General features: G+C 34.9%; 2 protein-coding genes across 2 annotated transcripts in view; one reads left to right on the forward strand and one right to left on the reverse strand.

The window, feature by feature from the left end:
- LOC144564928 (protein NETWORKED 3C-like) overlaps positions 1–5,826 on the forward strand; it is an 88,887-nt gene extending 83,061 nt beyond the window's left edge. Inside the window, exon 3 of the mRNA XM_078314513.1 lies at positions 5,816–5,826. The gene's annotated coding sequence lies outside the window, so the exon portion shown is untranslated. The remainder of the gene's footprint in view (positions 1–5,815) is intronic.
- A 4,461-nt stretch (positions 5,827–10,287) lies between these two features.
- On the reverse strand, positions 10,288–10,793 carry LOC144565385 (uncharacterized). The gene has a single exon (XM_078315123.1). The coding sequence runs from the start codon at positions 10,646–10,648 to the stop codon at positions 10,397–10,399; it is 252 nt and encodes an 83-aa protein (XP_078171249.1). The 5' UTR covers positions 10,649–10,793; the 3' UTR covers positions 10,288–10,396.
- Between the last annotated feature and the right edge of the window lie 4,281 nt (positions 10,794–15,074).

Consider the following 15,074-nt stretch of genomic DNA (forward strand, 5'->3'; position numbering starts at 1 on the left):
GACCTCTTTACCTACGGGCTTATCATAAAAATATATATATATTAAACATGATAAGTATATGAAACGAAAGCTATAGAATATAGAAAGGAAGAAGAAATAGATTTAATTTGAATCTTTCATTGATTAATTGCATTTACAGAGATGCTATTCCTATGCTTATATAGCAAACTATTCTACTGTAATCACTAATTACATTTATCTCTTTACTTTTCTCATACTGTTAATTCTAGTCAATTCTAGATGTGATGAGCTGTCCAGACAATGCGTATATTCTCTGAATAATCAGTTGTGTGGAATGTTGCTGCTGTCCATTTAATGTAACAATGGATGCCTCCATTTATATTCTATCAGCCCCCCCGCAAGGTGACAGTGCCATTGTCACAGTCAGCTTGTCGCGTAGAAACAGAAATCGTGGAGTGGTCAGAGGCTTTGTGAAGGAGTCGGCAAGTTGATCTTTTGTACAAATGTATTGAACAAGAAGTTTGCCAGTGGAAACCCTATCTCGAACAAAGTGATAATCAATTTCCACATGTTTTGTACGAGAGTGAAACATGGGATTGGAGGCGAGGAAGGTGGCACCAATGTTGTCACACCATAGAATTGGAGGAGATGAGGAAGTAACACCCAAGTTCATGAAGCAAAAATTGAATCCAACATAGTTCGGCACTAGCTAAGGCTAGACTTTTGTACTCGGCCTCCGTGCTTGATCGAGAGATGGTTGGTTGCTTTTTAGAGCTCCAAGAGATCAAATGGGAGCCAAGAAATATGCAAAACCCCGAAGTGGACTTACGGTCATCGGGGCAACCGGCCCAATCGGCATCCGAATATGCATGTAAGGTCAAGGAAGAGTCGGTTTTGAATGAAAGGCCATGAGATAAAGTGCCGTTTAGATAGCGCAAGATACGCTTTACGGCTGCCCAATGAGAGGTGGTTGGATTGTGCATAAATTGCGAGACTTTGTTGACGGCAAAGGCAATATCCGGTCTAGTTATGGTTGCATATTGTAGTGCTCCCACAATAGTGCGATAGAGGTGGGGGTCTTCAATTGGATCACCTTCAGTTTTAGAGAGAGGTGGTTGAGCTACCATTGGTGAGGCACAGGACTTGGAAGAGATCATGTTGGCTTTCTTTAGGAGATCGGTTATGTATTTTCTTTGGGAGAGGTGAATGCCAAGATGAGAAGTGTGAACCTCAATACCAAGAAAGTAATGAAGCGGGCCTAAATCTTTGAGAGCAAACCGACGCTGCAAGTTGGAGATGACTTCTTGAATGAATTCGGGATGACTACCCGTGACAACAATGTCATCAACATAAACCAAGAGAATTATGCACCATTGGAAAAAATAGAATCAGGATCGGTTATATACAGATATCAGTATCGGTTCGCAACCGATCCTGATGAGGGTGACACAGATACCAAACAAATTTGTATCGGTTGTTACAACCGATACTAATAGTTACTATCTGCATCGGTTGTAATTAACAACCGACACAGATCTATATTGTAAATTAGATTTTTTAAAATTCAGGAAAAAATTATCAGGATCGGTTGTACTGTACAACCGATACAGATGTATATTTCAAATTAGATTTTTTAAATTCAGAAAATAACTATCAGGATCGGTTCTTACGTAAGAACCGATACTAATTTGTGTTTAAATTCAGAAAATCACTATCAGGATCGGTTCTTACGTAAGAACCGATCCTGATACTCTATTGAATTTTTAAAAAATATTTTTTATTAAATGGCCAGCTTTCATATTTATTTAGCTGGCCGAAATTTCAAATTATCACAAATCCTAAATTATCAATAAAACACATCCTAAATTAATTTTCAATAAAACACATCCTAAATTAATTATCAATAAAACACATCCTAAATTAATTATATATCATACACATCCTAACTTATTACAAAAAATTCATGTTCCTAACTTTCTCTCGTCTTAATTTCTTTTAGCAAGACTTTGGCCCACATTTGGCGAAAGTCGGCAAAGCGTTGTACCGTATATTTAGCGGGAATATCCTGCATTTTTAGAATTTGTGAAGAGCATATATATACAATTAAATTGTGTATTTTATATGTCTAACAATTATTTTGGTTCTTAAGCTAAGTACCAACAATTATTTTAATGTACCAACATTTACTAATGTACCAACAATTCTAATCTACCAACAACATTTATTTTGGTTCTTAAGCTAGGTACCAACAACAACCGAAATTCTAATGTACCAACAACAAGAATTTTCTAAATTCAATTGGTACCCGAATTATTTTTCAAATTGGTACCTCTTAAATTGGTACCCTAATCTATCAAATTTGTAACAAATTTCTAACAAGTATATTCTTAAAATAATTGGTACCCGAATTTAACAAATTATTTCTAACAAATTTCTCTCAAATGTCTAACAAATCTCTAAAACAATTTCTAAATTCGGTTTGGTACCCGAATTGTAAACAATTAATAAATTCGGTTTGGTTGATTTGAAATCGAATTGATTTGATTTGATAATTTGAAACTACTTAAAATAGCAAAACTAAAATAGCAAACTTACCTAAAATGAGAGGCGAGTGGACTGAGAGGAGAGGGCCGAGCAATGGAGCCGGCGGAGGAGAAGACAGGACCGGGCCAACGGAGCGGCGGAGGAGAAGAGCAATGGAAACTCAAAACGCACAGCTAGGTCACGGCTAGGTCACGGCTAGGTCACGGCGGAGAAGAGAACACAGGACCGGGTTTTGAGGTTTCAAATCAGGGCTAGGTCACGGCGGAGGAGAGGGTTTTGAGGTTATGAGGGTTTAGGTGTTTTGAAAAATTAGTAAGTTTTAAAGAATATAGAGGCGCCGGTTGGAGAGGGAAGCCTATCAGCATCGGTTCCTAGCTTAAGAACCGATGCTGATAGTTATCTGTATCGGTTCTTAAGCTAGGAACCGATGCTGATAGTGCTATATATTTAAAATAATGCGGATTACTATCACCATCGGTTCTTAAGTTAGGAACCGATGCTGATAGTGCTATTTATTTAAAACTGTGCTTTTTTATTTATGAATGTGTATGTTACTTTAAAATATTAAAAAAAAGGATGTTTATGTGTTATTTTATATTTTTGTATTTTAAAATTTTAAAATTTTAAAAAAAGGATTTTTATGTGTTATTTTATATTTTTGAATGTGTATGTCATTTTAAATATAAAAAAAAATGTTTATGTGTTATTTTATATTTTTGTATTTTAAAAAAAAATGTTAATGTGTATGTTATTTTAAAAAATAAAAAATGGATGTTTATGTGTTATTTTATATTTTATAAATAAACTTGAAAATTATTTTGAAAAATTATTTAGTATAATTATTAGTTTAAAAATTACTTTAGTACATAAGCTATTTTAAAAATTACTTATAAAATAAAATAAAATAAGCTACTAAAATAATAACATTAAAAATTTAAAAATAAGCTAATAAATTACATATAACATGAAAAAAAAATAAGCTACAAGAAGTGTTGAAGAATAACTTGCATGCTTCTCATCGTCGGGTGTTTTAATGCATTCTGAAAAAAAAAACCCGTACCTTTTTGTCAGCAATATTAAAGATTATTAACTCACATTTTTATATTTTTTGACATACCAATATTAAATGTATGACATACCAATATTATGACTTGCCAATGGAAACTTCTTCAACTCATTCTCCTTCATCATGATCGATGCGCATGTGACCTGTTTCATTATCCTCAACGCCCGGTAGAGATGCCATGCCAGTAGAAAACGGTGGTATCTCATCAAAATGATCGTACGCCTCTTCGTAGAGATGCCATGCCATGCCATGCCAGTAGCATGGGAGGCCTCTATGCAACCCATAGCATATTAGCCAAATCCTATATAACATATATATGATGCATGCTAGGGTATATATGGGTATATATCAAAAGCTCATATATAGCATGCATGTGCAAATATAGTTATATCAAAAGTTCATATATAGCATGAATTTCCTCATCTTCACAATAAAGAAAAGCTTGAAATATAAAAATGTATTAAAACCTAAAAGATAGATTAGAGTTTATAAAATGAGCCGAATTAGAGCTTAAATGGTGCTAGATCTAACATCAAACTTGAGAAAAGAAATGATCAATCAATTAATGAACCTGAGAAAAGAAGAGTGAGATAGCTGATCAATGCCCACTAAAATAGCTGGTGCGCCAACCAACCGGAGGAAGAAAGAAAACTGATTCTGTGAAGAATCAGACTTTGGGAAAAGCTAAATATGCACTATCAGTATCGGTTCTATCACTAAAACCGATACTAATAGCGATTGAAACCACAGCACCTGAACTAATTGGATCGGTTCTAAGCTAAGAACCGATCCAATTAGTTCAGGTGTTGTGGTTTCAATCGTTATTAGTATCGGTTTTAGTGATAGAACCGATACTGATAGGTATTAGTATCGGTTGGTTCTTACAGCCGATCCAGATAAGCCGATCTTGATTTCAGTTTTTCCACTAGTGATGGTTCGGCCAAGAGAGTGTAATATGAACAAGGATGGGTCATATCGAGAGGGTTGGAAACCAAGTTTGAGTAAAGCCGAGCTAAGTGTTTGGAACCACGCTCATGGGGATTGTTTGAGGCCATAAAGAGATTTTAAGAGTAAGCACACATGGTTTGGATAGGTGGGATTAATAAAACCGAGGGGTTGATGCATATACACGGTTTCATTTAAGTCACCATGCAAGAAAGCATTTTGAACGTCCAGTTGACGCAAGGTCCAACCCCGAGTAAATGCTAGAGATAGAACAAGTCTAATAGTAGTGGGGCGGACCACGGGGCTAAAAGTATCAAAATAATCAATACCTTCTTGTTGGTTGTAGCCCTTGGCGACTAGACGTGCTTTGTACCTTTCAATGGAACCATTGGCATGACGCTTGGTTCGATAGACCCACTTACAACCGACAATGTGTTGATCGGTTGGAGGAGGAACTAAGACCCAGGTGTTATTGTTTGCTAAAGCAGTGATCTCATGAGCCATGGCTTCTCTCCAGTGATGAAATTGTTGGGCTTGTTTGAAAGTGGTGGGATCAGTTTCGGCAGAAGAGTTAGAAATGTAGGCAACATGGTCTAGGAACAATTTTGGGCGCCTGGTCTGGTCCCTGGTTCGAGTAACCATAGGATGGCTGGATTGAGGTGGGTCTGTTGGTTGAAGAGCAGCTGGCGCTGGGGTTAGAAGAGGTGTAGTGGGCTGTGAAGGTGAAGAGGCAGTGGACTGGTTGTCGGCCTGTAATGGAAGAGAGGAGGTTGTGGCATGATGGGAAGGATTTGTGGGCTGTGAAGTAGAAGTAGATGTAATGGGCTCAGGGAAATGGGCTTGAGTGGAGTTGGTAGTCTGTGGAGAAGGTAGAAACATTGGTAACCAGAGAGCGGGATCAAGGTGAGAATGAGAGGCTGCTGGTTCAGATGGAATGGTAGGAAGTGTTTTAAATGGAAAAATTGACTCATCAAAAATTACATGGCGGGAGACATAAATTTTATTGGTGGCAAGGTGCAAACACTTGTATCCTTTTTGAGAAAATGCATAACCCAAAAAGACACAAGGTAATGAACGGTTTTGCAATTTGTGGTCATTATAAGGTCTAGTTAAAGGGAAACAAGCACAACCTAAAATGCGAAGGTGTGTGTAGGTTGGGTCTCGGTTGAAAAGAAGTTTATAAGGTGAATTAGAGGAGGTAGAGGAGGGTAGTTGGTTAATAAGATAAACCGAGTTGGCAAAAATTTCATCCCAATAAAGAAGAGGTATTGATGCATGGTGTATAATGGCTAAAGAGAGCTCAACAATATGACGATGTTTTTGTTCTGCGACTCCATTTTGTTGAGGCGTGTAAGGACAAGAGGTTTGGTGAAGAATGTGAGGAAAAATGCGGGTAATAGGTTTGAATTCGGTGCCTCCATCAGTACGCAAGATTTTAATTTTAGCATTTAAAAGGTTCTCTATTTGGTCTTTGAAGAGAGAAAAGACCTTTGGCACCTCATCTTTTGTATGCAAAAAGTAAACCCACGAAAATCGTGTAAAATCATCCACAAAGATAACATAATATTTAAAACCATTGCTAGATAGTAAAGGGGAAGGACCCCAAACATCCGAATGGATGAGTTCAAGAGGTGAAGAAGAACAAGAAGAACTAGAATTAAAAGGCAATTTATGGCATTTGGCAACCACACAATCATGACACATGCTTAATTTATTTGAATAACAAGGCAAGTTAAAAGTTTGTAAAACATGTAAAGTGGTGGTAGAGGATGGATGACCAAGGCGAGCGTGCCAGTAGTCAGCTGAAGTAGTATCACCATAGAAAGCATGCGGTTGTGAGGAGGATCGATTGAGTGGTAGAGAAAAAGAGTAGAGACCATTAAGAACCTTGGCTTGAAGAAGAGGAGTTGAGGTGATGCGGTCCTTAATAAGACAATTATGAGAAGAGAATTCAATTAGTACAGAGTTATCAAGAAGCAATTGAGAGAGACTAAGTAAGTTTTTGGTGAAAGATGGCATATGTAAGACATTTTTGAGAAGAATGGTGGTATTGGCAATTGAAAAAGAGATGGAACCAGTGTGAAGAATTGTCATACCAGTACCATTGCCAATATGGAGTTGATTGAAACCTTCATATGGCACAAAGTTGGAGAGGTTGTTTAGGTCACTTGTAACATGATGAGAAGCTCCAGAATCGAGGATCCAGTCGGAAGAAGAGGTAGAGGCAGAGAAAGGCTCAGCCATGTAAGCTTGAGGTGGATGAAAACTGGAGTCTCGAGAATCATCGAACCGCCACCAGCAAATTCGTGCTGTGTGTCCCTTCTTGAAGCAGATTTGGCATAACTCAGGAGAAGAAGAAGAAGCAGCAGTAGTAGGGGTTCGATTGGAGGTAGTGGAGTGAATTGGGCCAGGTGGAGTAGGGAGAAGTGGAGGCTGGTAAGTGGGGCGCGGCCCAGTTGGACGTGGGCCTCTGGATTTGGGATTGGGATTATAAGCAGGCCTCTGATTATTGGTGTATTGGTTCGGGTAGGGTTGCTTATTGGGTCTCGGGTTGTAGTTCTTGGGTTTTTGGTTAGAGGTGTAGAGAGCAAGCGGATCTGAGGCAAAGGGAAGAGAAGAGGTGGTGGAGGTCTGAGTTTGAAGAAGATTTTCATGACTGAGGAGATGTTCTTGGATTTGTGCTAGAGAAAGTGAGTCATTGCGAGAAGATGTAGTGGTGGCAACAACAAAGGAGTTGAATTCGGGGCCGAGACCTCCTAGAATGTGCATCGCGAGATCCTCATCAGAAACCGGAGAGCCGATGAAAGCGAGTTCATCGGCAATAGAACGCATGGTCATGAGATAGTCGGTGCAATTCATACCCTTTTTGGTGGTATTGAGTAATTTCCGGCGAAGTTCTGCTTGCCGAGCTCTAAAAGTAGCAGAAAAGGTGCTGTGAAGGTTAGCCCAGAGCTCAGAGGAGGTGGTGCACGAGACGGTCTGACCGAGCATAGATTCTGACAAGGATGAGCGCAACCAGCCGAGTAGAATCTGGTCTTGCTGAGGGTTGTGATCTGGTTGGGGGCCGGTGACATAGGTGTATAAGCCGTAGCCATGAAGAACAGGTACTATTTGAGATTGCCAAGCTAAGAAGTTTTGCCGATTGAGCTTAGTGGAGATGGGGATATTGAGAAAAATTAGAGGAGAGGGGTTGGTTGGAGAAGAAAGAGGAGGTTGAGAGGCGGTATTGTCAGGCCCTGTCACGGTGCTCTGATACCTGAAACGAAAGCTATAGAATATAGAAAGGAAGAAGAAATAGATTTAATTTGAATCTTTCATTGATTAATTGCATTTACAGAGATGCTATTCCTATGCTTATATAGCAAACTATTCTACTGTAATCATTAATTACATTTATCTCTTTACTTTTCTCATACTGTTAATTCTAGTCAATTCTAGATGTGATGAGCTGTCCAGACAATGCGTATATTCTCTGAATAATCAGTTGTGTGGAATGTTGCTGCTGTCCATTTAATGTAACAATGGATGCCTCCATTTTTATTCTATCAGTATATACTATTATACTTGCATACATCATCATTTTTTCTGAGTGAATGAAAAGGACAAGAAACTCTGGCGACACCGGGGCCTAGCAACTCCACCTGTCTCCACCAGGATCCGTATCCTCCCTGACTCAACACAATTGAAACGAAAGGGTCAGATTTAATCTCATCCGGTCCTACTCGGATGGCGCAGGGGCAGTATTATTTGTGCTTTGAGATTCGTGCCAAGTTAAAAATTCTAATTTTGAAACGTCCGATTTAATTGTACTCAGTCAAGTAACCTGAGGGGATGTGAATTCCACCAACACAGAGGTCTTTTTCATCAAATACTAATTTTACTTACTGCTCTGGCCTCTAGTGCTCGAATTCGTATCCTCTGCATCAACTCAAAAGATTCTCTTTTGAGTTAATGCTTCTTGATCATCCAATTTATTTTAAAATTTGTGTAGACTAAATTCACACTAATATTAAAAGACTCCTACGTTATTAGAGGAAATCAAAGTGGCTCTGTTTAAAATCGGACCGTTGATATTCATTCAAAAGATTTTCTTTTGAGTTAATGCAGAGGATACGCATACCTGGTGCTCTTTCCTCTTGTGCAGAAAATGAAAACAGGAATAAATTATGAATTAAGTGCATTAATTAGCCCAAAAAAGTTGAAAATTATTAGATTACCTTTCCAATCTAATACGATACCATTATTTTTTCCATTCAAAACTCAAACTTGATAAAGAATACAGCTAATTAAGTATTTTGATTCTGCATGCGACAAAAATATTTAATTGAGGTGTGCTATTTTTTTTTCTTTTGAATAAACTGACAGATACTGCCAGTTGTTGTATTAAAATTAAAAGCTCAGAGGGTACATCATAGTTTTTACAAAGCTCTAAATTACATCCTGACAACTCTTTCATTCCAAAATTCCCAATTCTCTCAGCTTTTCCCCTGAGTCTCCCTTCCTTTGCTTCAGACCCGTTAATTCATCTCTGTGTGTGTGCTTTAATAGTTTCTTTTCCAAAGAGTGGCTTCATGTATTATCCACTGTACCGTCACCTCAATTGGGACCTCCTTATTCTCAAAGATCGCCATATATTATTCATTATTATGAATTTGATTTATACAATACTTTATGAGGAGGGTTCAAATGTCTCCATGTTTTTGTGTCTCTATCATGCCTCCATCTCTCTCTATCATTTTCAAAGTTCAAACAGTCGATCCGAACCACTCAACCTAACCTCCATACTAAAATATGTTTGGAGATCAAATTTTATATTTTTAGGAATTTTTTTACTATTTTTTTAGATAGGTACAAAATCAGTAAATCTGAACCATCTAAAAATAGTATTTTTGTATCTATCTAAAAAAATAGTAAAAAAATTCCTAAAAATATAAAATTTGGTCTCCAAACATATTTTAGTATGGAGGTTAGGTTGAGCGGTTCGGATCAACTGTTTGAACTTTGAAAATGATAGAGAGAGATGGAGGCATGATGGAGGCACAAAAACATGGAGGCATTTGAACCCTCCTCATACTTTATATAATCTTTTATTTAGTAATTTACGAGAATAATGATTTACATTGCTCTAATAACAATTTCAAAAAAATTAATTCAACTCATTTGAAATCAATGCGATAGATTATAAAGTTGTGCTCATCAAAAAATTTAATGAGCATGTCACGCTCTAATTCCACTTGGTTAACTACTAAATTAAAAGATTTATTAAATTTGTTGTTGATATTATTGATCACTGTTTTACTTGTGTCTGATTCTTAATTTTACTTGCTTGAATAATTAAAATTTTAAATTGGTTTTTAAAATAAATTGATACACCTTTTTACTTGTTATCTACTTGTGCATCGCATGGCATATTACAACCAAATGACTTTGAAATCATTTTTATTAAGAATTACTTGAATCAGAGGTAGAGCCAGACTTTTAAACTATAAGGGTAAAATACAGATTGAGAATTAATCATATAAATTTTTTCACTCTGAATGAAGATCAATCTTACAATATCTTCTAAAATATATAAAAAATCATATATTTTTTTTTTTTTTTTAATTAATGAGGTTCAATTGATCCATTCACCACACATGGCTCTGTCCGTGACTTGAATTGTTTGACTCGCATTTTACTTGTATCATTGCAACATTTTTTGTTGTATTTTGCATTAATGTTGATACTTTTCTCATTAGGTGGAATTTTGGAAAAAAAAATGAGATCGTGAAATGGAACCAAAACCTGAGCTTAAATTTTTGCTTAATTAAATGTACATTTACAAAGTTAATGAAACTATACTTCCATATCTGCTTTCTTTGTTATCCTAATTAAATAAACTCAATTAGGACCCCAGCAGCTCAAATACATCACCGTTCTCAGCGACTCCTCTGATTTCTTCGCCTTCTCATCCAAACCAACTCCTGAAGAAACCTTTCTAACTTGAGACAAGGCTCCCATGTTTTGTTTCACTCTGCTTTGTATAGATCTCAAGGCATAGTTCCACCGGCAAAGCCCGGCCTGATCCTTCAAAGCTTCTACTGCACTGATGCTCGCTGCTACAACGAATGAAACTCTCCCTTTAGATGCCATCTGAATTATCCTGCTATTTTCTCTTATTTTCGTGTAATTGATTTCTAGTGTTCTTGAGGTTTGGTAGTTGTTTGAAGAAGAAAGTGTGTGATGTGCATTTATAAAGCTGTTCAGGCACGGATTGATTGGAGAGGAAAGCTGGATACTGGTTTTGGGAATTCCATGTCCCATATACTAGGGGCTGTTTTGCTTTCTTTCTTTATCGTTTCTTTTTTATTTTCCCAGGCAAATTAATGCAATGTGGACCATATAGGAGCGTTCAATAATAGTGACATGAGATTTGTTGTTTTCAAACAGTTATATGAGGTCCGGAGTCTGGACCGTGTGAGGGAAGAGGTACTGAAGTAACTGAACTATGGATAGAGGCAGTAACAGAGTAGACAATTGTTTATTTTTAAAATTTTAAAATTGAATATGAAGTAGTATAAATATGTTGGTCTATTTATTTTTAGAAATTAAATTGTCTACTTCTATCGTTTGAAAATTTAATATATTACAATCCAATCAAATAAATTTAATTGTAAATTGCAACCGATAATCAACTAAAATTGTTGAGTGTTAATATTATCCTTGATTTATGTTTAAATCTAATTTAGAATTTGATGAGATTGATTAAAATGATTCAAATATATAAGTTAATTTTGCCTACTTATTTAGTCATCCAATAGTCCGAAACTTTTTACCCATCTTTAATTCAAATTCTGACTACACCACTGGATAGAGGTCATGGAAATCAATAATTTTATTGCATAAAAGGAAGTTAGGAGTGAGGTTTTGCTAATATGGAAAGCGTAAATTGATTCATATTGTAGTTTAATATTTTTATTTTCACAATTTAAATAATTGATCAGAATTATTTAATATAATTTTTATATAAAAATATACCTAAAGACTAAATTTTCATTATTTAATTTTTTTATATAAAATAAAATTAATATTCTGAAATAGTCTAGAATCTTTAGACAATTAATTGTCTACCTATCATAAGATAATAAAAAAAAATAAGAAAAATATTGTTTTATATAAAAATTATGTTAAACGTTTAAATATTAATTAAAAATTAACAAATAGAAATATTAATTCATAATACGGACCAATATACACTATGCATAGCACCAAATAGCCTCACTCACAAATTTAATATTGTTTTAGCATTATATAGTTCTACCGTGAAAAATGTAAAAGACATCTTTAACAACTATGTTAAGTACGCATTTTGTGTGATTTCTATTTTAAAACAAAGAAAACAAAAACAATCCTTATGAAAATTTATTTTCGAGGTAATTGCACAAACTATGTTTTAAGTTTCATTCCATTATCAATGTTATTCTTAAACTTTGAAAGTATGATTTTGTTATTTAAAGTTTTTTTAATTTGTAACCCTTTTGGAAGTATTTGTACGGTGATAGATGGGAACGTGAGACACTGGTTTTGTTTTGGGATTAGATGTGCTGCCAGTGCTGGTTTAGAAATTCAGATGTCCCAGGAGGTCGGAAGCGTATCCTCTGCGGAGCTAATTAAGCTTTTAATTTAGTTTGTTCGTTTCGAATCGGACGGATCTGATTAAATCTTGTCTGAATTGAAAAAGAAAAAAAATATATTCTCAAAATTTATAAGATCTGATTTGATCCGTTCGATCCGAAATGAACAGATCAGATTAAAAATTTTACACAGTTCCGTAAGAATTGGCTCCGCAGAGCATACGCTCCCCCAGGAGGCCAGGAACCATGGGCTGTTTGTTTGGTAGCGGTAGCAAACGTAGCTAGGCGGCCCAAACAAATTAACAAAAGCAAATAAATGAAGTTTGTAACTAATTGTAGAGTGGGTCCCACTTTATTCAATTTCTCTATTAGACTATTACATTCTTGTTCGATAAAGCATAGTTAAGCTAACGGAATATTTCTGTTTGGGATCTGCACCGTTAATCTGAATTCACACGATTAAAGTGTCTCCGTGCGTTCCATCTCAGATCAGATTTGATCCGGATTTTGATTGATCCGTTGGGATTCAAACGGAAATATTATGTTACCTCAGAGGATATGGATTCATGCACTTAGTATGCTATCGATAAGTACTCTTGCTTCTATTTGTACATTGCATGTTTTGAACCATGAAATTTGAATCAAACAATCAAAATCCAATTTAGGGACAGGGCAATTAAAGAAGAAAAAAATATTCTTAAACCTGCCAGCTCCATTGAGTCCTACCTACTCTGACATCCTCTCTCTCTAAACAAATGTCTAATACAATGTTTCAAATTTGTGGTTGAATCTGTTGGATTTATTGTCAACTTCTTTGGATTTAATGTCAACATTGAGCATATATGTAATCTAATTATGCATTGTTTACTGTCATATATGATTGTCAATTAAAATGATTAAATAAGGAAATAGACAATCAATATATTCATTAGGATGTGGTCCACAAATGTGTAGAACAATTTAGGCAAAAATCAAATTATTAATGGACTGATTATGAAATTTGCAATTAAGGAAACCAAATTTTCCGCTGCTGCACGGATTTTGATGCAGTTGCACATTTTTTAAGTTGGCATGTGGCAGAAAATTGGGTTAGGGTTAGGATTTGGCAATATGCCGACTCTACATCTCTATAAATAGGTTGGTTCCCAAAGCACAAGGATATACGAAAAGTTGCAGAATTTTCTAGCCGTCATCTAGTCAATTCTGTAGCCTTCTCTACTTCTCCCCATTAAAGAATAGAGAGGTGAGATCATTAAGGAATTGTGAATACGATCTCACAAGGGCAGTCTTGTAGCTTTGGAAGGCTTTATCCTACCACTAAGAAAGCTGTCGACGCTTCAACCTCTACATCGGCTCGAATTTTTTCTTGCCGCTGTCTTACAAGTTCATCAACCGCTTTTGAGAGAAGCTTTGCATAAATACGCTAATGGAGTCAGGTATTGCGTCTGCTCCCTAAGAATTGATGAATTTTGCATGATGGTCATTTTGGCATAGGTAGATCAATAGTGACACATTGAATTGAACTGTTTATGTGTAACAATAAAGTTCCAACAGAATCTACAATTTTGACTTCGAAATTTTTGTATTTTATTAGGTCATTACAAATTTCGCGTCATAAATATCATCATTTAATTTAAATTTTGAAATAATCAGTTTTTTAACGTATGTACTATCAAATGTTTTACAAGGTGGTCGCATCTCGCATGTTTGAAATCAGAATTGAAGATCTCCAGTGGATTTACCCCAAACTTTACTTTAAAAAAATTATTTTATATGCGAAAACTATGATTCTATAATTTTTAAAATAATAAATTATAATTGTATGATACAGTAATATATGTGAAACGTATAATCCTATATAGTTGGCTTTTCAAATATATATAAAGGAATAACTCAAGCTTTCTCTCTTCATATATTATTTTTACCAAATAATTGATTTTTTAACACAAAAATTGTCGATTCAAACATTAGATGCGATCTCTATATTAAAAAGTGTTTGAAGACTATTTTTTTTACTATTTATTAAGCCAGTTTTAAAATCGCTAATTTTAATAAACAGTGAAAAATTTATAGATCATTGAAAAAAAGAATTTTAAAACTGGCTTAATAAATAGTAAAAAAGTTTCAAAAATGTAGAATTTGACATCCAAGCACATTTTATTATAGATTGAATGTTGAACTGTTTTGATCGACTGAAAGCTTTTGAACAAACGTTTGGCATCCAAGCACATTTTTTGGAATTTTTAACTAGTCTTTTAGATTTATTGAAAATCATTGTTTTTCAGACAAATCTGGACCATAAATAAACATCGATTTTTAATAAAATTTTAAATCAGTGTGTTTCAATAAATCGTGAACCATACAAATTGTAAAAAAAATAGTAAAAAAAATCTAAAAATTGTCAAATTTGGTCTCCAAGCACAATTTAATTTGGAGATCAACTTGAACGATTCGGATCGATATTTTGAACTTTGAAATTGAAGATGTAGTTGAAAAGTAATATATACTTGTTTTACTTCGCGAAGTACTGTAGCACAACTCTATCTCTCTCTCTTTCTCTCTCTCTCTATATATATATAGATAGAGAGAGAGAGGTTGACTACTTTATTTATATAAGCATATGAGGGCATATATTTATAAATTAATTTTACCTTTTTCAAGTCCAATTATTTTATTTTTTTTACTATTTTTTTAGAACTTTTGAAAATCGTTGTTTTTCAAAAAAAATTGGACCATAAAAAATAGTGATTTTCAAAAATTCTAAAAATAAAAAAAATATAAAATTTAATCTCCAAGTATATTTTAATATAGATATTAAATTAAATGGTTTGAATCGGTTATTTGAAAATTAAAATAAATAATTTACTATTCAATGTACAAGAGAGACTATACATTACAATGCACCATATAGTCCAACTCTCTCTCTCCCTCTCCTTTTATTTGTG

Source organism: Carex rostrata, chromosome 14 (genome assembly GCF_964058835.1).
Source record: "Carex rostrata chromosome 14, lpCarRost1.2, whole genome shotgun sequence".
In the NCBI taxonomy this organism is placed as follows: domain Eukaryota; kingdom Viridiplantae; phylum Streptophyta; class Magnoliopsida; order Poales; family Cyperaceae; genus Carex; species Carex rostrata.

Excerpts from the sequence above, each read along its gene's own strand:
- LOC144565385 (XM_078315123.1), bottom strand. The coding sequence starts at position 10,648 with ATGGCATCTAAAGGGAGAGTTTCATTCGTTGTAGCAGCGAGCATCAGT.